Source organism: Microtus oregoni, unplaced genomic scaffold, assembly GCF_018167655.1.
Source record: "Microtus oregoni isolate MIOR12 unplaced genomic scaffold, Mior012 000018F_ref0000195, whole genome shotgun sequence".
Taxonomy (NCBI): Eukaryota; Metazoa; Chordata; class Mammalia; order Rodentia; family Cricetidae; genus Microtus; species Microtus oregoni.
In genome coordinates, this window is record NW_024543077.1 from 7674930 (window position 1) to 7697686 (window position 22757).

Sequence of the window (22757 nt, forward strand, 5' to 3'; positions counted from 1 at the left end):
TTATCATTATCACAAACAGAACTTTCCTTTCTGATGCAAGAACAAATTCTGAGCTGCTGTTGACTCTGCCTCTGTCCTTAGCAGTGAAATTGCATAGATGTTGATCATTAATTGTCTCAGTGACCTGTCTTGTAAGAGACACATAGATGTGAGTTGCAGCAGGCATAGGTAGCACACTGTTAAGCTATTTAACATATAACATTTAAATTAGGCACAATCAGACTCCTATTCATAAAAGCATCAGTGCAATAATGAATAGAACACTCAACAAACAGGAGAAATGTTCATTTACATTAATTATGAATGAAAATTCATTTCTGTTCGGAAAAACTGGGCATCACTTATGCCTTATTTTGGAGAAAACAAATATTTTGTGGAAAATACATTTTCATGATGGATAATCTAAGCAGTATTCATGTTGCCGAAAATCCACCAGACTATAATACTGTAATATATTCAAAAGAAATAATTTCAATCGATTTTTCAAAGTACTTCTAAACTATACTCAGGCTAAAATATCTATATTTACAGTATCTGTTAATTGTACAGGTTTTACTATATATGTTGGATAACTTATGTCTCATAAGTACCAAAGGGTACCAAGACATTTATTCAAGCCTATTATAGGTGTATCTTTTGAAGTGAGTTTAAATGGTATTGCATTCAATCTGTGTACCTAGTGAAGCAGGCAACCCATTCTGGTGAGAGTTGGCCTCATCCAGCCAGGTTAAGTCTTTAATAGAGTAAAAGTTTGACCACCCTCCTTAGTGAAGGAGGATTGTGATTCCCTGAGTGACTTTGGATTGGGATTCCTGGTTTATTGATTTCCTAGTCTGTTAGTCTTTGGACTGGGATATACCACAACTCTACTATGTTCTGTGTCACTTACTCCCTCTGAACAATTTAGAACTAGTCTGGCTCCTTAAATATTTCACCCAATTCCTTAATGACTCCAATTACCACTTTAATTGTTTCTATTTTGTTGGAGACCCCATGAAAAATACACTGTGAGTCAAATAAAATTAGCATCACAGAGAAAGGAGACATGTCTTTCATTCACTCAACAAATGATTGTAAATCATCCTACATATTTTCAGAAATCACTGTGGGCATTAGTAAAACAGCTATGAATCTGAGGCTGCCATGACCTTGATCTTTTCTTATTCCATTAGGCGTGCCATGTTTAACACCTTCATTGCTAAATACAATTTATCATTGTTCTACCAAATTCAAATAAATAGGTACTTTGTGGTCTATTAAGCCTTAGGAGAATCTAGATGAGATTCTTATATGCTGTTGTAGACACACTAACTGAACCACATTTCTTAAACTGATACAGTTCAAAGTATTCCATATATTATTTATAGGATCTGGGGCTACAGAAACTACACATAAAAGACTTTAATTGACTAATTCCATCACTTAAGTACATGGCATGCTATTGATTCTATTGAGACATAGTTGAACTTTCAAAATGGTGAACATTCTAGCAATTTCTATAAATTACTTGGAATCATGTTACATGTTAGAGAAAAGTGACTCATTACAAGCATCTCAACAAGGAACTTTTGTGCAACTTAGAGAACATTTGCATTTTAGAGTTTCTCTAAAAATAGCCTAGAACATCACAGTCATGGTCAAAGATAATCATCTTAAAATAGCACCTCATAGAATGAAGATGGAGAATTGTCTAACACCTGTAACCTTTTGATTAAAAACAAAAATACAACATAAATAAGTACAGAATTCTTGCAATTTGATTTTATTTATTTTCTAGTAAAACATAAATATTTTAGAGCTATATATAGTGATATATTAATATCGCTACTTATGCTATATATGGCATATTATGCACATTAAGAACATAACTTAAGAATATTGGATTATTATTGTTATTATTACTATTTTTATTCTTACTATTATTGCTATCTTCATAGATATATGATGGAGGAGTTACTTTCATTTGTTAATAAAGAAACTGCCTTGGCCCATTTGATAGGCCAGCCCTTAGGTGGTTGGAGTAGACAGAACAGAATGCTGGGAGGAAGTGAGGCAATCACCATGCCTCTCCTCTCTGGGTCAGACGCCATGGATCCTGCCACCAGGTCAGACATGCTGAATCTTTCCTCGTAAGACACCACCTCATGGTGCTACATAGATTATTAGAAATGGGTTAAGCAAGATATGAGAGTTAGCCTGCAGCTCCTTCTACAGATATATCAACTTGACCTCTATTAAAATACTAAGGAAATCAAGTAAAGAAGAATTATAATTCCCTGGTTGATGTTGGATTGAGACATTTTTACTAAGACTGAGCATGGCTTTTATTGACATTCTGTCCTGTTAGCTTTTGGACTGGTGTATACTAACATATCTACCAGCCAATATAAGCCTATTATTTTAGGTCTCCTAAACTTTCTTCAGATGTCCATTAATAACATCTTATCCACATTTTTCTCCTAAAGGGACCATAGCTCCTTATATGGCTCTTGGTATTTTTGTACAAAACAAATCTCTATTCTTTTATCTGCACATCCAATACATTTGTGAGCTGTAGACTTATGGCCAACAATGTTTGAACATCAGACTTGCCATCTGCTAAGTCCTTGCACACAGTATGCTACCAGACACCACTTTCTCTACACTCTGTTCTGTAAGTATTATCACACAGAGAAAAGCAAAATAAAAATATCTTCTTAAAATACCAGTTAGAAAGCTTTTCATTTAATTTAATGAACAGTCCCCAATTCTAGTGCCCAATCTAAATTATTTAAAGGAAATATGTATTATACCAATCTCATGAATATTATCTTATTAGACACCTACATAATACTCTGAAATTGATATATATTCTTTAAATTTTTACTTACTTACTTTGATTATTTACTTAACTATGTGCATGTCTGTGTTTAGGTGTCTGCACTTACGTGTAGGCACATGCAAAAGCCAGAAGTATCATATTCCCTTGGAACTGGAAGCTGAGAATCGCCTAAGTACTCTGGAAAATGATCTTGTACCCTGGAAAGATTTGTCACTTATATTGGTTTAATAAAACACTGATTGTACTGTATCCAGGTGGGAATTATAGGCAGAGCAACAAGAATAGGAGAATTCTGGGAAGAGGAAAAGCTCAGTCTTTAGTCATCACCCAGAAGCAGAGGAAGCAAGATGAGAATGCCTCACTCATAAAGGTTCCAAGCCATATGGCTAACATAAGAATTATGGGGTGTTGTAAGAGTTAATAAGAATCCTGAACTAGTAGGCCAACCAGTTTATAATTAATGTAGGCTTCTGTGTGTTTCTTTGCGACTGAACAACTGCGGGACCAGATAGGACAAAAACATCTGTCAACAAATGGCACCCAAATTGAGGCAATACATCCACATAAAACCTGAGAAAGGACAACAAGATCTGAGTAAATTTGCAGCATGGGGGATGAAAGGGAGGGAATTGGCAGGGAGGGGAGCAGAGAAAAATGTAGAGCTCAAAAAAATCAATAAAATAAAAAAAATACCTGAGCTAGATTGGGAAGTAAATCTAGACACAAAAGAACAAAATTAAACATGGTTTCTTGGTAGCAGTATTTTCTTGGGTAGGCTCTATTTGCTAGAGGCAAGCACACTCATTTAATATAGGCTTCCTGATTCAGCTTTAAGTGCCAAAACCTTGCAGCACTTTTAAGAGGCCCTGCTGCCACCAAACACTTAAATGGTATTCATAAATAGCTGACAACATGTTTCATGGTGGTGGCAGGGGCCGTGAAACTCCATAGAGTTGTGGTAATAAAAATGGCTCCTGCCAGTACCTCCACCATGAAACTATAGTCTCAGAAAGCTAAGGAATGGGGTGGATCCATTAGTCAAAGGCACATCGCTTAGTAAATTAAAAAAAAAAAAAATCATGTGATCAGAAAAAGAAACATATACAGTTAAGTTAGATTCAGACAAAGAAAATATATGTAGGGTTGAGAGAGAAAAGAATAAAGGATAAAATTTTGAAAAACAAAATGAGAGTAGGTGGATATGGTGGCACACACCTTTAATTCCAGCACTTGTGAGGCACAGGCAGGCAGAACTCTGTGAGTTCAAGGACAACATGACCTACTACTATACAGTGTGAGTCCCAAGACAGCCAAAGATACACAAAGAAATCCTGTCTCCAAAGACCCCCAAAAATTAATAAATAAAAATAAATGAAATTGAGTTTAAATTAAAGCCACGTAAAGATAGAAAATACACAGATAATCTGGATACTGTATGTTATTGTGTTGCCTTTTAATTGTTTGACAACTGAGGAAGGAGCAAAAGCTGCTAAAAGACATTTGATTATTAATGCTGCTGCATTAATATAACATATATTTTGAAAATGCCTTGACTTCAAAATTAAAGTCAAAATATACGGTCCTTTTGAGAAGAGGTTTTGCTTTTGTTTCCACCAAAAATGAGAGGCTGTGGATTCATTCTCAGTTAAGAAAAATCAAGGAAGACCCCCTGAAAATTTTCCAATAGGAGTGGATGGCCCAGATTATCTGTGGGAGAGACCCAGCCAATCACCTTGCTAGCAGGGTGCGGGGTCCCCTGAGGATATTTTTTACTTATAAAGATTGCGGGTGTGCTCCCAATCGCCCCTCTGTTTTCCTGTTCTCTGCAGGAACCTGTGGTTCTGTAAGTCTATTTCCCCATTAAAGCTTTATATATTTTTACAATCTGTCTGCATTCATTTACGCCGATACAATTATCCAACATTTTAGAGCACCTCTGTTGTAGCTTCCTCTGAGTTCTACATCCAGAACAGCCTCAAGACTGCTGGCTGAGATGACCAAGTGTCACAGAATCCTCTAGTCAGGATTTAACCATAACCCTAAATTTTCTTTAGGTTCCCATAAGATTATCAGCACCCCCCAGTCAATAGAAGTAGCCTAAAAAACTATGCCCATAATCCCAAAAATAGATTATGGATGTTTGTTTTTGTTAGAGTTTTGGTTACAAGTTGTTATGGGTTGTGGTCAGGGAAAAAAAGCTAAAAAAGGAGATTACATTTTGAGTTCTTGTTTTGAAAAGAAAAAAAAAAAGATGGCATAAATACTCTGGGACAATGGTCTTGTACCCTGTAACGATTTATCACTTGTATTGTTTTAATAAGATGTTGGATAACAAGTAGCCAGGCAGGAAGTATAGGCTTAGCGACCAGAACAGGAGAAGTCGGGGAAGAGGAAAAGCTCAGTCTGCAGTCATCACTCAGATGCAGAGGAAGCAAGATGAGATTTCCTCACTGATGAAGGTGGCTAACACAGGCAAGAATTATGAGTCATCCCCCAGCCCCAGCACACTAATTTGCTCTACACGTCTCAGGTTTGACAATTTTCTGTTTCTAGAACAGCCTGAAACATTTTTCATATGAATCAAATTTTAATTATTGTAGTTAGTTATCTTTATCTACTCTACGGACATTTCCTAGTCATAAGCCTGCATCTGACTCAGCCCTTCCTCTTACCCCCTCCTTAATACTGTCATTTATGCATTTTTATCTTTATATTTGTTTATATGTGGAGACACATAATCCTATTCACACATACAGAGGAAAAAGGTTGATATCCATTGTTTTCCTACATCTCCCTGAAAAATTTTTTTTGGTAGCAGTAATTTCTTGTTTTGTTTTGTTTGACTTTTGAGACAGTTGTTTATTGAGCCTGGAGCTTTTTTATTGGTTAGATTAGCTGACTGGTGAGCACCTAAGATTCTCCTGTCTCACATCTTCTCAGTACTAAGATTATAGGAGATGCTATGCTTGGTCTACTATCTGTCACTTAGCATAATGTAAATTCTAATTCACTCTATCTCCGAAATACATCTCATAGCTCACTTCCTTTCTAGAACTGACTACAGCCACTCAGCCTTTCTCCACCTGCCCCCTTGTCAATACATGTGCCATTAAAATTCTTTCCCACCCTCTGTCAGTGCCCTCATTCCTGGAAAAATGAAAATAAATATGACTTTCATATATTATATATATATTGCTCAAACAACAGTGATTACCTATTTACAGAGTAAATATCTAAGGTTATGGGTTTTTGTTGAAGTCCTTCATGGCATATTATTGTGGAATATATTCCTCCTTTGGCTCTTTGGAGGAATACCATCCAGCTCCCAAGAAAATCACACATACAGAGGCTTATTATTACTTACTGAAGCCTGACCTTAGCTTGACTTGATTCTTGCCAGCTTCTCTTAAATTATTCCAATTACCTTTTGCCTCTGGGCTTTTATCTCTATCTCTTTGTACCTTTCTTTACTCTACTGTGGCTTGCTATGTAGCTGGGTGGCTGGCCCATGGTGTCCTCCTCTCCTTGTTTTCTGGCTCTTGTTTCAGTTTATTCTTGGTTCTCCATCTATTTATACTTTCTGCCTGCTAGCCCTACCTTTCTTCCTCCTGCCTCACTATTGGCTCTTCATCTCGTTATTAGAACCATCAGGTGTTTTAGACAGATGCAGTAACACAGCTTCACAGAGTTAAACACATGCAGCATAAACAAGAGTCACACACCGACTCTGTGAGTTCGAGACCAGCCTGGTCTACAGAGCTAGTTCCAGGACAGGCTCCAAAGCCACAGAGAAACCCTGTCTCGAAAAACCAAAAAAAAAAAAAAAAAAGAGTAACACACCGAAAAATAATATTCCCAACAATCCATCTCCAGTTCTTTGGATACTTTTCAGTTGTCTCTATAAGTACTCAAGCATTGTCTGCCTCCCCTCACTGGTATCCATCTTTTGAATAGAGAGCCATTTCCATCATGTCCTGTTGTATTAAATAAGAATAGCCCTCATGTATTTGACCGTATGGCCCACAATTGGTGGTATTGTGTGGAAGGATGAGGAGATATGGTCTTGTTGGAGGTAGTGTATCACTAGGAGTGAGCTTTGAGGTTTCAAAAGCTCACAGTATTCTAATAGTTCTTTAAGTCTCTATTCCTCATGTGTGTAGTTCTTGTAAGCTCTTAGCTAAATCTCCAGTGCCATGCCTCTGCCAGATTTCATTACTCCCACCTTGATGGGCATGGTCTCCCCCTCTGAAACTGTAAGCAAACTCCAACTACACCCTTTATTCGCAAGCTGTCTTGATCATTGTGACCATTCACAGCAACAGTAAAGGAACTACAACACCTTCCTTTGTGATGTGGGATTCCCTTCTGTATGCTGTGAAAACCATTAGTTAATAAAGGACTACTTTGAGCCTGTAGCAGAGCAGGACAGAAAGAGCTAGGTGGGGAAAACTAAAGTGAATGCTGGGAGAATGAAGGGCGAAGTCAGAGAGAAGCCCTGTAGCCCTGACAGAGATAGATGTTGGAACCTTGCTGGTAGGCCACAAGCCTCATGGTAAAATATAAAATAATGGAGATGGGTTAATTCTAGATGTAAGAGCTAGCTAGCAGTACACTTAAGTAATTGGCCAAGCAGTGATTTAATTAACAGTTTCTGTGGGATTATTTCTATTCTGGGAAGCTGGGACGAACAAGCAGCTCCTTACTATTCCTTTGGTCACATGTTCTTGCTGCTTTCCATTCTGCCTTTCCTGAACTCTTACTAAAGAGTAAGAGACAATCTCAAGTCTCTTCTATTATGAGCAATCCTCGGGCCTCCATCTTCCATCTCCCAATAGCACCTTCTCACTTGTAATGCACTAAAAGTTTTACAAAGCACTTCAACCTACATTGCATTTTTTTGTTGTTGTTGTTGTTTCTAATAGCCACTTTTCTTTTGGTTCGGTTCTCAAGCATTCTGCAGAAATGGCCATATATGGTGCTAGGTTCTCAGCCAATATGTCTACTGCAGCTATTCAGATACTTAGATCGTGTGGGTCCTAACTTCTGTATCCACTGGTAACTGCCTCATTGAATTGGCTAGCAGAGAGTGTAGCCTCGTTGGGGAAAGTCACTAGAAGCATACCTTGGAAGGGTCTGATGTACAAAGGCGAACACTCACCTGCCCTGTGCTTCCCTGCTGTAATGTGGTGAACGGCTTTATCCAACTACAAGGTTTTAGCCACATCTCAGAGCCAAGGCATTAGACCCAGTCAATAACAGGCTGATATGTCTGAAACTCTGATCCAAAATAACCTGTTTCAGCCGGGCGGTGGTGGCGCACGCCTTTAATCCCAGCACTCGGGAGGCAGAGGCAGGCGGATCTCTGTGAGTTCGAGACCAGCCTGGTCTACAAGAGCTAGTTCCAGGAGAGGCTCCAAAACCACAGAGAAACCCTGTCTCGAAAAACCAAAAAAAAAAAAAAAAAAAAAAAAAACAAAATAACCTGTTTCTCTAATTAATTTTGTTACATAATAAAAAGTTTACAAACACAACTCAAAGGGGTACGAAGAAATAAAGGCTAGAAAAAGGTAACCCCAAGGAAATAATGTTAGTGAATTTAAAAAGACACTCAATTAAATCCACCGTTTCTAAGATTTATACTTTATATTATGCCCCTGTGATCTTTTATTTTCTCTTAGGTACTCTAAAAGCAGTATATTTATTTCTGTATCATCACACTAAATGGAATACTTTAGCTTAACTCTGTATTCTTGAAAAGTAAAAGCTGATCCTTAAGGTTGCTGTAATGACAGTCCCAGCTTTATCATGATACAGAAACCAAAGAGTAAAAAGTAATTATTATATTAAATAAATCAGCCAAATGATTTTAATTTGCTAGTAAATATTATGTAGATGGGACAACATGCATTTCTGGGACAAATAAAAAAATTAAAGCTCAAATGTCTTGCACCATAGACCACAAACACACCCCAACAAAACACCCATAGTCTAGCACTCACATACACCCCAACAAAGCACCCATTCCTTGGGGCTCTCACACACCCAAACAAAGCACCCATCCTTTAGGGCTCAAACATACCCTAACAAAGCACCCATTCTTTATGCCCCCACACACCTCAAATTATCCATCACCTAGAGTTCACAAACACCTCAACAAAGCACCCTCAAGGCTCTAACACAAACACCTCAACAAAGCACCTGTCCCTTACGGTGCTAACACACACACACCTCAATAAGGTACCATCCCTTAGGGCTCTAACACATACCTTCATCTATCCCTTATGGCTCTGTCTATTTGATTTTAACTACCCAACATGTTTCCTGGAGGAGTATTTGAAGTTTTCTTGGCTCTCGCAATTATTTTTTGGTACATCTGGGTATTTGCAACATCTATTCCACTGACATGGCACAGAATGAAGGTGACCTCTGTGTTTGCCAGAAGCAGTGGAAACCTTCCAGTTTGTGTTTCTGAATGTCTTGGCAGCATCTGTCAGCAGCGAGCACAAAACAGTAACACTGTTCAAATTACAGAATTGGTTTACCCAGTGGAAGTTCAGGGCTTGTCCTCAAACTCAGATATCACAGCGTCTCTTCATTGTTTTTCTTTAATGATTTTATTGAGTAATGATATATTTCCTATGTTTCTACACAGTGAGTTCTGAACACTTTCTGACTTTAGGGCTGAGTTAGATGGTTTCCAGGAACCTCTAATTAAATATTCACCAAATGTCATCCCTGCCTTCTAGTTCGGGCAACTGTTTGATTCCAGTCTGTGTCTTAACAAATAGTACCAGCAACTGGAAACCAGAAAATACAGGAAAACGCTGCATTTTCTCTGTGTTTCCTACCATCATTACAATGGTTGAAGGTCAATAACACTTTCCTCTAGACTCCCATGGACCTCTTAAGTTGTACCTTTATCTCAAATCACCCTCAACTAGGTCTCTTCACTTCCTAAATGTGTCCCTCAAAATGTTGCTGAAAAATTACCGAACAAACTGACCCCACGAAGTCTGTCCATAAAGCATTTCCAACACAATATGTAAGCCCCCTTAGATTTTAGAGTACTGCTCTTTTTGAACTTACTTGGAATTACAATGTCTACCTTATAGAATTATTTGCATGATTGAAGAACATATTCAAAGTGCCTTAAACACCATATAACATATAGGATAAATAAATTATAAACATTTTTCTGAATAGCAATAGCTAACGTATAAGTATGCATCTTGCTACAGTGGCATGGTGTACTTCTTATTCTGCAATCTCCATTCTCATGGGTTTCTACATTAAACTCTAGAGTTTACTAATTGGAAATTCTTTTCACTACACATGAATTCTTGACTCTCAACAGTTCTGTATGTTTTTATCAACAGCATTTGTTATCTTTTTCAAGATACTACTTACTCAGTAGTCCTTGCTTAATGGACATTGCTTGAGACTGAAAGGATAACAAGTGCTCTTTGGTTCACATAAGCCTTTTAGAAAATGTACTGGATTGAATATTATTATTTATAGTAAATATTAACTAAAGTGAACACTTACGTATAATACAAATGGTATATAATAACAATCACTTATCAAGCTCATACTATATTCTAAGAATATTATACACATTGTAACCTGCCATGCTTTTAGCATTCCTACAAATATATGTAACTATGAATTTTGCAAAATGAGGAGCTGAGGTGTAGAAATGTGTATCATATTCTTTTATATTCATTTCCAGCCCAGGGCATTGCTCTACCTGGGATCCAAACATTCTTGCTTTAGAACTGTGAGCTCTTACCTATTACACTGCAATATGGATATGAATTGCTTTAAGGTGAGATAGTCTCATGAACCTTTGTGGAACCACCAACCGTAACTGAAGCCTTAGGATATACTATGTCCAAAGATTGGCACTACTCAAACTGTGTCCATGATGCTGGGTACCCAGGAGCCCTGGTCCATTTTATTCTCAAATACATGCTATTTTTTTTATCTGTTGTTCTAATAACATCGTGAAAGACACACCTACAAGAAGAACAACTCCTTTTCTTGATAGCTTTGAACTCAAGTCACACAACATGTGCCACTGAATGAAGACCTCAAACGTACAGGTGTCTTAATTATGTTTTTATTAATCTATCTATAGTCTCTAGCTTGGTGCCTTCCAAAAGGTAGGCAAACAAAACCAGCTTGTGAATATTCAGTAAATGAATTCTAATTCTAAATAGATGGAGTTGGAACATTTTGATGAGTCAACTGATAATTACATACGTTCCCAGATCAATGGCCTATACACTTGTAAACAGTATATAAGTAAAAAATATCTCAAGTTGGATTTGGCATGGATTGTTGGTATATTTTTGTAGCTGATTTGCTTTCTTCAATATGCTCCATTTCAGATAAGGTTAAAATAGATTTGTATTCCTAGTTTTTATTTCAAGATGATGGAATTTCTCAGGTTTAAACCAGAAACAGAATTGAGTGAGGTAATGGGGAAATACCAAGAATTAGGCTGAACTGATATAGAGACAAAATGCATTTTGATGTATTCTCCAAAGTTCTGGTATTGAAAGATCATCAACAGTACTCACCATTAAAAATTAAGATTGGAATTAAAACTATTTTATATTAATATAGACTATCATGATTTTGGCTATGAGTAGCAGAAAACTCAAATTAGATGTCATAAATATCTTGTGCTTTGTAATATCAGAACTGGCTCGGAGAGAGGTTGAATTATAGGTCCCTTTTCCTGAAGTCCATCTGAGAGCCAGAGTGGTCTCTTTGTTCTCTTCTGTCATCATCCCCTTTTCTGCCCAGAGCTCTTCATGATCACAGGATAGTGACGCCTGCTTCTGGCGCAGTTTCCATGGGTGAGAACTTTCAATCAGAGAAGGGGATAGTATTTTTTTTGTATTATCTTATGTTAAGAACTAAGAAATTCCTCAGAAAGTCCCGTAAAAGAATTCATCTTACTTTCCTTCCTTAGACTTGGGTTACCAGCCATTTCCTAAGCAAATATAACTGATAGAACAATGGAAGTACCTTGTCTGGTTTAGACTCGTTGAGATTCATTTTCTTGAACTAATGGCAACCTGATATAGAAACACCAAGCAGTATATCAGCATGTGCACTTGCAAATAAAACCTACATTCTACCAGTAAGAGCATGGAAGGAAGGAGAAGAAGATGTATTCCATAAATAACCAACTCTTTCTTTAATAATTTTGTGGCTAAGCTAAAATTGAAAATATATTCAATTCAAGCGAACTGCAGCTGTGGTCAGTGCTAAGAGAGTTAATCTGTACAAGAACCAAAGGTACCATGAGGCTGTGGACACAAGGGGATGAAGATACTTCAAGTAAATGTCAAGACTGGTTCATAGCTGCTGTAGAGGGGCTCTATAGGAGAGACTCATGTGGGGTGCTGCTGTGTGGAAGGGGGAGAAGAGATTATAACACACTGCACCTTTCAAAAGGCCACAAGAACGTATAAAGTTCACACTACAGGAAAACAGCATGTTTGAATATGCAGATGTATCTAACCAGATGTGAGTATTGCACACACGCATACACACACGTGTGTTGAGATAACAATGCGATACCAGTTCATTAAATACAGTGTTTACGCTTCAATGTAAAGGTGTGGGAACAGAAAAGGACATTTGTGAGACAATGCAAAACGATGCTTTCTTGTTCTATAGTGACAGGAGAAATTGTTTAGAATGTCAAGGATGTCATTAATTGTGTACATTTTAATAGTGAATCTCTAGTAGGTACATGATAATAAGTTCATAAACAGTGAATTAATTTGACACAAGGTAATGGTTTCACATTTAAAATACTAACATAAGATAAAGTAGCATTGTCTTTATTTCATGGGAAAACAATTTTAGCATCCCTGATAATTAAAGTTTTTCTTTTCTAAAAAATTTTAAAAGCTAATATTTTGCTTTGAGTTAAAGTAAAGAAGTTTAGCATAATTTTATTTATTTTAAATAACAATTAAAATTTAGTATGCTACATGTATTACTGGATATAAATCTTCTATATTAATCTGAAATATTTAAACCAATTAAAATTATATACTGGGCAAATCTATTTTCCAGTTTGTTACTAAGCATAAACTCAGCTGTTTATTCATTCATTAAAATGGATGTGAAGATGCAAATTGGTGCTTTCTACATAGCTCACTATCTACTTTTTGATATAAGGGAAAATCTAAACTAGTACATCTGATTTGTTATATTCCTAAAAATTCCTAACATCAATTACAGAAATTTAAGTATTTGATTCCTTTTGTGTTTATGGTCTGCCACTCTCAGAGTTACAAGTTTGCTCACACTTGAAATTTTCTGCTCGTGGGACTCTCCTCCAACTACCAGGTGACCTTGTCAAGCCACAACATGAGGGCTTTTGCCTTGTTGTATTGAATCCTATTTTGTCCTGTTCTGCTGTTGTTTCTTGGAGGCCTGCTTTTTTTGAAGAGGAAATGGAGGAGAATGGATATGGGGGAGAAGAGAACTGGGCATGGATCTAAAAGGAGAGGAAAATGTCGTTCTATTGTATGAGAAAAGAATCTTTTCAATAACCTTTCTAAAATAAAAACAAAAAAAGAAAAAAGAAAAAAATGAGTCACAAATACTATATGTCACACACATAAATCCTTTATTTTACAAATCTTTAAGCAATGGTGACCGAGTCATTCCCATACACATGTGTATTCCATGAAGCAGAAGACATTTCAGTTTACCGGGTAGCATCTGCACTGAAGAGAAGAGAAAGAAAGCATAGACGCTTCCAAGCAACAGGGACAGAGGATCCAGCCAGGGGGGTGAAGGATGTTTCAGAACCACTGATCACAAAGTGGACTTTGGTGCTTTCACTTCAGATGCATAAGACCAACTTGGACAACTGTCTTGCTCCTCCCAAAAGAAGATCTGTTTCTTCTGTTTAGTTAGCACAGTATTCCCTTGGTAGCACATTTGCTACAAAGACAGGATTAGAATAATCTGTACTCAGTATGCTTTTAGAAAGGAACAAAGCTGTTTGTAAGGGTTCAGTAAGGCTTTAAGCCTAAGCAGTTGCCTTTTTTTTTTCTTTAAAGAAATTTTGTCTGGTATAATGATACTTTATTTACAGTGTGGACTGCAAGGAAAAGCAAACCCAATATCAGAATCGAGATGCAACACTAGACATTTCAAATCTAATGTTTCTTTCACATTTGAATTCCAGCTAATCAGATTTTAGTCAGCTTAGTGGGTTCCTAGGCTGATCTGTGGGTTTCTAGCACTAGTCACTATTGTATGGATGAGTGTATACCGGATAAATAAGTAACTCCTTATGCAAGCTAATGTAAATAATTAGGATAAGCAATACAGCTCATATTAAAATTAGCGGTAAGTATTAACATAAAAACACTTTTTGCAAATATTTCCCTCAAGTCTCTGTAATTGTTTTAGAGATTGTATGGAGCATAAAGATTTGTGCTGTCCTTGATAGTTTAGTGGACAATTTGGAAAACATGTTTTTCAAAATACCTGGTAATAAACTGCCATGTGGAAAAGTATTCAATTAAATGTATTTCTTTAAATACCTTTTTTTCCTGATATTTCATCATATTGCTTTAAATAACACAAAGGATCTATGAAGCACATGTAGCACAAAAAAATGGAGAACATATTTTCAAAGGTAGACAAAGGCATTTAATTATTTAAATACCTTAAATGAATCCAGTAACATTTTAAAATTTTCCCCCCATGGGCCTTGGAAAAGGATCTGTATTGAATGCCATTGGTGTTGCATAATGAGTAGCCAGAGAAGAAAACCTTAATTGTTTATTCCAGACTATGCAAAATGGTCAAAACTACATACTAAACTTAAAGTTTTAAAATCATTAAAGAATTATTCCCACAACTTTGTAACAAGAGTTAATCAAATGTCAACAATTTCCCATACGTAAACAACTTTGGCTAATTTTCTACAACGTGAATATTGCACACTCATGTGCAACAGATGCACATCCCTACGTGAATCTTCAGCTAACTGGCCTAGCTGTTTTGGACTTATCTCTAAATTTTCTGTGTAACATAGTTCATTCTTATCAAAGGAGATATGTTGGCACTTCCTGGGGACAAAAGAGAAAAGGTTGAGGCTAAAACATGAATGACAATCCTAAGAAAGCTGTAAGACCCTGTTACCTACTTCTTGTCATGAAGCAGTCAAGCTATGGCTAAGGGAGATTTTAAAAATCAGTATTTGACACTGGAACTACTGGTGGGATTAACTCAAGTTGTGGAAGGTCACCAGAGTGTTATCCATTGAGATACTGTGGCCATGACCACCATCTTTAGTAACATTTGCCTATATTAAGATGCTGACATTATTATAAATGCAATTCATATTTTGTTCTGTATTTGAGATAATTTCCTTTGTCATAGATTGTTGAGTGTGACAATGTTGATATTGGTTTCTGTTTTGCCTGGTCCCACAGCCGTTCAGTCCCAAAAAACACACACAAAGACCCTAGTGGATGGCTGAGATGTTCCAACATTTCAGAGGACCTTTATTGGAATTTCCTTTGAGTTCTACATCCAGAACAGCCTTAAGACTTCTTGCTGAGATGACCAAGCCTCACTGAATATTTCAGTCAGGACTTGACCATAATCCTAAATCTTCTTTAGGTCCCCAGAAGATTATCAGCACCCCCAATCAACAGGAAGTAGCCTAGAAAACTATGCCCACATTCCCAAAAAAATGGATTATAAATACTTGTCTTTGTTTAGAGTGTTGGCTACATGTTTTTTATGGATAATGGCCAGAAAAAAAAAAAAGGCTAAACAAAGGAGATTAGATTCAGAGTTCTCTTTTTTTTTTTTTATAAAGGGGGTGGGGGTGGGGAAGTCCCATGGTACAATGGTCCTGTCACTTATATTCATTGTATTGGTTTAATAAAATGCTGATTGGCCAGTAGACAGGCAGGAAGTATAGGCAGGGCAACAAGAATAGGCGAATTCTCAGAAGAGGAAATGTTCAGTCTACAGTTGTCACCCAGATGCATAGGACACAAGATGAGAATGCCTCACTGATAAAAGGTACCAAGCCATGTGGCTAACACAAACAAGAATTATGGGGTAATGTAAGATGTAAGGGTTAATTAATAAGAAGCTTGAGCTAATAGGTCAACCAGTTTATAATTAATTTAGGCCCCTGTGTGTTTCTTTGGGACTGAATGGTTGTGGGACTAGGCAGGACAGGAACCTCTGTCAACATGACCACTTATTAATTCTGTTTTATTATAGCTCTTCTTGCAGAGAAACTATGCCATAAAAGTTCCACTAACAATATGATCTATCTGGCTACCGTGGTGTTTAAGAAGCATAAATATATTTTTAAACTAAATGAATCCCAATATTATTTCTTTGCTTGTCAAAATTATAGTAAACACTTCAATTTATTCACCAGCTTTTAAACAAGGAAAGATTTGCAAAGAAAGGGATAATTTAGTAGCTAGAAATAAGCTCTATCTAAATCAGTGATTTCTGACCAGTGGGTCACACCTCCGTTAGGGGTTGAATGCCCCTTTTATAGAGGTCACCTAAGATCATCAGAAACAAGAGATATTTACATTATGATTCACAACAATAGAAAATTACAGTTATGAAGTGACAACAAAAATCATTTTATGGTTGAGGATTAGCACAATATGAGGAAGTATATTAAAAGGTTACAGAATCAGGATGGGTGAGAAGCACTGTTCTAAAGTCTAAAATAAGTATAAAAGAACAAATCTTTATAAAGACATGAGTGAAAGTTACTTTTAAAAGGCAAAAACATGTTCCACTGACTTAATGACAACATTCATCAAAGAAATACGTTTTATAAAAAGAATTTTTTTCTGAATATCCCACTCCGTCTACAACTAAATTTTGCACTTATTATCAATTAGATATTAGTTATTTCTCATTTTCATCTCCATATCTTGCCACAGTTAAGAGTAAAAATATCTTGATTTTTTAGGCCTAGAATGACAGCTAAGCAATTTGGAGCACACAGTGCTCTTGAAGAGGACCCATGTTTGATTCCCATCAGCCATGTCAGGCAGGCCACAGCTGCCTGGAACTCCAGCTCCAAGGGCCTCCAACATCTGTGGCCTACACTGACATTTGAACTCACTTGACACGCGCACATGACACACATGCATGCAATTTTAAAATCATTGTAAAAATATCTTGAAGGCTAAAAGTAATGAAAGTAGCTCAAAATGATCAATATGCTTAGAATAAAATTTGCTAAATTTGCATAATGCTTACTACCTGCAAACCACAGCATGATTTATATGTGTAACTTAGCTAATGATTATTGGCAATGCTGGGGCGGGAATCCAAGATCTTACACACGATAGAGAGTAATTCCAGCAGATTACATCCCCAGTGGTTATTTCATGTCCTTAAGAAACTGCTACTTCATCCACTTAGAAAACTTGTGCAGAGAACTGTCATCAGAAGCATTCTCGGGATTCAAAGCCAGATGATCTACAAGGAAGAGCACACGTTTTACCACTCCTGTCCCCATTTCCTAAGAGAAACGATGCCACCCGGATCTGCCATGCGTTTGAAAGTCACAGTTTAAACTGCAAGCAATACGGGATGTCATTTGTGCAAACTTTTTCTCTCATTATGAAAGTAAATGTGCTGAGTTTCCAGCGACTAAAAAGGAAACTAAGAATAATGAATGTGCCAAAAAAAAAAAAATTACACAGTATAAATGTTAAGAGTAGAAATGGTGGTGGTTATATTCTTCAGCTGGCATTTCACCCCAAGGCTATTCTCATTCAAAGCAAACACGGGAGGGAAGTGAATGCTCAGGCTTAGCGTTCAAGGTCATGCCATTTAAATAGTAAAAATCTGTCTCCCGACAGTGAGAACTACATTGGCATCTCTCATCTCTCAGTTTAAGCCGAAGTCTTTATTATCCTACGTTCTTCTAAAGCAGGCACAATAAAGACGTGGGTACAGCTCAGTAACAGATAATGTGCTAAGCACAGGGAAGGCCCTGGGTTTGAACCCCACCACTAGATAAATATTAAGCTGATCAGTATATTAAAATGGTTTCTTTAATTTTAATGGTTAAAACTCCATATAACTCACATTCTATGGAATCAAATCAATTTTTGGAGACCAAAAATTGCCATACTTTGAATGTCACTATCTAAAACTAAAGGCAGCATGGAAGCTTGACACATGATATTAGACTGATGTCAGTCAAGAAGAAAGGGTGATCCCTAATAAATGTGAATCTATGTGTCTTTGAAGGTGTCTTTGAAAGAAGCAAGGGGAGAGGGAGTGATGTAGATCTTGTCTAAAAATGAAACTCAAAGGCTTTTCACAGTCCATCTTCCCACATGGAAAGAATTAGAAAAGTATTTTCCTTTTATTTTCCACTGTGGGGTATTAAATGGGAAAATGTATCCAGGCTCTGCAGGCCCCTGTGTGGTCTGAGAGGCGTCGGGAACCATAGGCTAAGGAATGGAGGACACGAGCGTGACAGCCCGCATAACTGGCTGCTGTGAACTTGAGCAGCAGAGCTAAAATGAAAAGACAAAGAAAGGAAAATTTACTACTTCAATTTCTATCCAGAATCATCCAGGATGTTCTCCTCACAGGGCCCTATGGGATAATGAGAACTCAGGCAGCATTGCTCACTCACTAAACCTCTTGGTAAGGAACATTTATTATGAACAAAAAGGATGCAACAGAATATCACCAATAAATATAAATGATATCTTTATATAGAGTTTATGGTATAGGTTAAAAGGTGTTGACATAAAAAGAGAATTTGTTGAATTTTGTTGAAAAGGTTTTGTAATGAGTTCAAAGGCATTTAAGCAGTTCAGAGAAACGATGAACACCTGTCTTCTTTAGGATACCTTAAAATACTAGCTTCTCGCTTTCCTTAGAAATTAGGATAATTTAAAACTATGATGACTATAATGTTAAATTAGCCAAAAGTAAGTAAAAGTTGGTTAATTATCACAATTTATCTGAGGTATATTTTAGTAGTGCTTTTAATATACATATCTTCATTTCCAACAAAAACCTTTCTTAGTTTTGCTATGACCATGTTTGTAGTGTCTGTATAATGTCCAATATACAATTAAACCCTTAAAAATATACCTTATTAATAATTAAAAAAAACAACTCCAAACAAGCCATGTTTAAGTTCTCCGGTTATGCCATGTTTTCTTCTTTTTGTTTCCAGAAATGATACTACTGAGCCAAGAGCTTTTACTCAATTTTCAAACACGTACAAACTCACCCAGGAAACACAGACTCTATACTTAGTGTTCTGCAATTTTCATTTAGTCACATTTATAATCAAAAAATCTAAGCACCAATAATAAATAACAAGTTCATAAGAATATATGAATTACTACACTTAGAGAAATACACAAGAGTATTATAGATTTCCCAAAAACCATTAATTAATTAATTAAGAAATTATTTATTTCTGTCCATAGTAATTCAGTCGATGAATCATTACAAATATCTATCACTGGACACCTGACAGTTAGTTGACAGGCCAAGAATTAGCTTATACAGTGAAAAGATTTTCATTTAAATATCTCACTCCATAAAAATATGTTCCCTGAATCTGAAAATCTGTATCTTTTGAACAAAACAACACAGGAACTGAATGATCAGGGTCAGCTTTAGCTAAAATCATGGTCACACAGAAACCTTTTCCCGTGGGGAGATGCAAACTAAGAGAAATCTCAACCAGCAACACTGCTCACAGCTTTGCTCTGTTAGAGATCACGCTTCCCACGGTCAAAGGTGAAGACTTCTCAGATTGACCAAGGTTTTATCATGCATCACAGAATATTCAGAATTCCATTTCTTATCTCGGGTTCTCAATTTGCACTTTTAGGCCCTCCCTTTTCCAGTGTCTCCCTGGATTTCAATTACTAAATTTCTAATCCTAGAGCTTTTCCTTTGGGGAAAGACACTTATTTTTGTTTGTACTAAACTTGGCCAAATTCTACCTCAAGTTACAGGCATCCGAATAAAGTGATCATGGGAACCCCTGGAGAATAGTCACTCTTTAGCAGACTTGGGTGGGTGGTTGTGGGACCACTCACCACCAAAGTCTGTTTCCATCCTGTAACCCACAGAGAAGCAGGGGAGAACTGATTTTCAAGGGTTTTCTCTGCCTTCTATACACCAGAGTTAGCAGATCTACCCACCCATTCATAAACCATGCACAGATAAAAAACAAATGTTTAAAAAGCGTTAACTTTTGCAGTTACTTTACACTATAAACACCAATATTGTTACCACAAAACCATTGGTCCTTGGTTAATAATAGGCGATTTCTCGGATCCTAAACTTGGACTTCTCATTTATATTGACTGCTGTTATGCACTACCCTAACATAAAATGCGTTAGCATAACTCTCTGATTTTGAGTTAAATTACCTCATTTTGGAAAATAACAGGATACTCTATCTTCTTTCATGGCACACAATACTTCGTGTTTACATTAGACAATCTAAAATGATCCGTGATGAATACCCAAGAAATTCCAGTGAAGACGCTTTCTTCCGTGGCAACTTAGCTTTAGAAAAGTTTATGAACCTTCTTTCTCTCTTGTTTACTTTGAAACAAGCTTTGTCGATTAAATTTATGCTCAAAAAGCAATTGCTTAATAGTGTTTCTTCATAAATGGATCACAGCATTGAGTGGCAATTCAGAATAAAGTAATGCTCAGAATTTCACCACTGGGGCAGGACAAAGTAACAACAGACGAGAATCATTATACCGATAATGTTGATATGGATAAGACACATCTGTTGACCCTGCCACCCTGGAAACTGCATCGACGCATGTGGAAAACAAAGGCACACTACAATTTGTTGAGAGTCATCAAATGAAACTTTTTTTGTCTCCATCTTTCCTCCCTCGGGACCACAATTTTCTTTCCAGCAAAGACAGTGGACAGCTCAGCAAGATTCCAATCTCTTTAAATCCACATCACAGCCCCGGAAGAGGCTCATCAAAGCCAAGCTAGAAAACAGGGAGCCTGAGCTACAACCAGCTCACATCTCCATCCACCCTCACGCCACAAACACGCCCCCAGATCTGGAGCTAGCTAGCAGAGAGCCCAACCACAGAGGAATTCCAGTCAATGAGGAAATCCCAGTCAATGAAGAATACTTTGGGGAACCTTTCTAACGCTGTAGTCTGCCTCCTCTCCAACACTGGAAAGCTCTCCCAGCTCCCAGTTTCTTAGGCTCTGCTCCTCCTCCCTCCTGCTGGCCAGGGGCGATCTCTAGGGTTAGTCAGTCTGCACGTGACTTTCTGTGCCCACATGACAAGACCTTGGGCGGGGGAGAAGGACTGAGGAGTGAGGCAGGGAAAAAAGTTACCGAACACTGGTCAAAGCATCCAAACCAATTTGTGCCTTTCCTTCCTCGCCAGTCAGTGGCTCAGAAATCCCTGGTGACCAGGAAGTCTCCAGACCAGCTCTGGAAACACACCAAGCATCTCCACTTGCCCCCTTGCTCAGAGCTTCTCCCAAACACTCTAATGACACCTTTGCACCTCAAATTGCTCCATCCTCCTTTCTCCATTCCCCCTTGCCTCCTTCCTTCCTTGAAAGCTCTATATTCACTGTGGGCGATGCCACTGGCGCACCTTCTATTTGGTCCTAGAGCTCTGAGGTCAGACAAGGCCAAACACCTTCCAAAGGGGAGGAACCAACTACACAAACTAAGTTACCTGCCACACCGCCACCTGGCTTAACCGGCCGACCAGCCCCCTGCCCCGGTCCCACTAATGCTCCTTTCACAGTTACTGTGCTCTCCGGACCCCACCCCGCGGTGGCGCAACATACACCCTTGCAACTCGCGCGCCCACCCTCTCTTTGCCCTCCCCAAGCAGGGGTCCCACCGCCTGGCAAAGCACCAAGCAAGCTGCGCTCACCTTGCTTGACGCACTTGAGCCGGAGTGGGTCCTTGCAGTGTTTGATTACGGCTAGAACGTCCCTGATGGTGAGCCCCGCCACGGGGGTCTCGTTCACCTCCAGAAGCAGCTCCTCGGACACCAACTTGCTGCCGCTTTCATAGGCCACCTTGCCTGGCTTCACCTCCCCCAGGTAGGGGAACTGTCCGTTTTCGGCGCCCCCCTTCAGTTCAAAGCCCAGCTGGCCCTCCGGGTTCCTGCCAATGACACTCTCGTGGACTTTGCTAGTCCAGTGGCTTTTCTTTTTCAAGCTTTTGGACATGGCAGTAGGGTGAGTAGCCTCAGTTCCTGAGGGTCCTGAGGGGAAGAGGGTTCGGGAGTCAAAATCGGGATGGAGGAGCCAGGGGTCCAAGGGATGAGGGTGGCAGACTTTGCCTTTCTCCCCCTCGGCTCCGCGCTTTCCCTCTTCTTTGGATGGAGTGTGGCGGAGGAAGGGGGAGGGTGGATGAGAGGGACAGAGGTAGGAGAGCCTGGGTGAGGTTGTGCTGTCCCTTGAATGACACTCAAGGCTGTGGCCCCGCAGCGGAGGAAGCTGTGGTGGCGTTGGCGGCGTTAGCGGAGGTGGCGGCGAGCGGCCGAGCCAGCGCGAGCCTGTGGCCGAGCTGGTGAGCGGGTGGCGTGGGGGTGGGGAGCAGGGTAGGGATGCCGGGGGCCACTCCTGCGTGCTGCGAGTGGGAGCGCGCGCGCGCTCGCCCGCCGGCCTCGGTGTTGTTAGCCGATATCCATGGCAGCTGCAGTGGCAGCGGCGGGGAGCGTGTGTGTGTGTGTGTGTGTGTGTGTGCGCGCGCGTGTACTAGTTGTACTGTACTGGCAGGATGCGAGCGGGCGGGGAGGAGGGATGCGAGCCCAGGCAGGAGGCGCGCGCACCGGGTGGAGCGCCAGCGAGGGCTTCGTCGCCGCCGTCTCCCTCCCTCCGCGGCTTGACC

At 38.8% G+C, this 22757-nt stretch overlaps 1 protein-coding gene across 5 annotated transcripts in view; it reads right to left on the minus strand.

Annotated features, from left to right (window-relative positions):
• Positions 1 to 22365, minus strand: part of LOC121458759 (membrane-associated guanylate kinase, WW and PDZ domain-containing protein 2-like) — a 1271545-nt gene extending 1249180 nt beyond the window's left edge. For 2 of the 5 annotated variants that reach the window (XM_041668118.1, XM_041668117.1), the window contains exon 1: positions 21793 to 22364. In XM_041668118.1, coding sequence (XP_041524052.1) covers positions 21793 to 22093 — 301 coding nt within the window. In that variant the 5' untranslated portion in view covers positions 22094 to 22364. Of the gene's footprint in view, positions 1 to 21792 lie in introns of all 5 variants that reach the window. The other 3 variants (XM_041668120.1, XM_041668119.1, XM_041668121.1) reach the window with 2 other exon arrangements.
• Between the last annotated feature and the right edge of the window lie 392 nt (positions 22366 to 22757).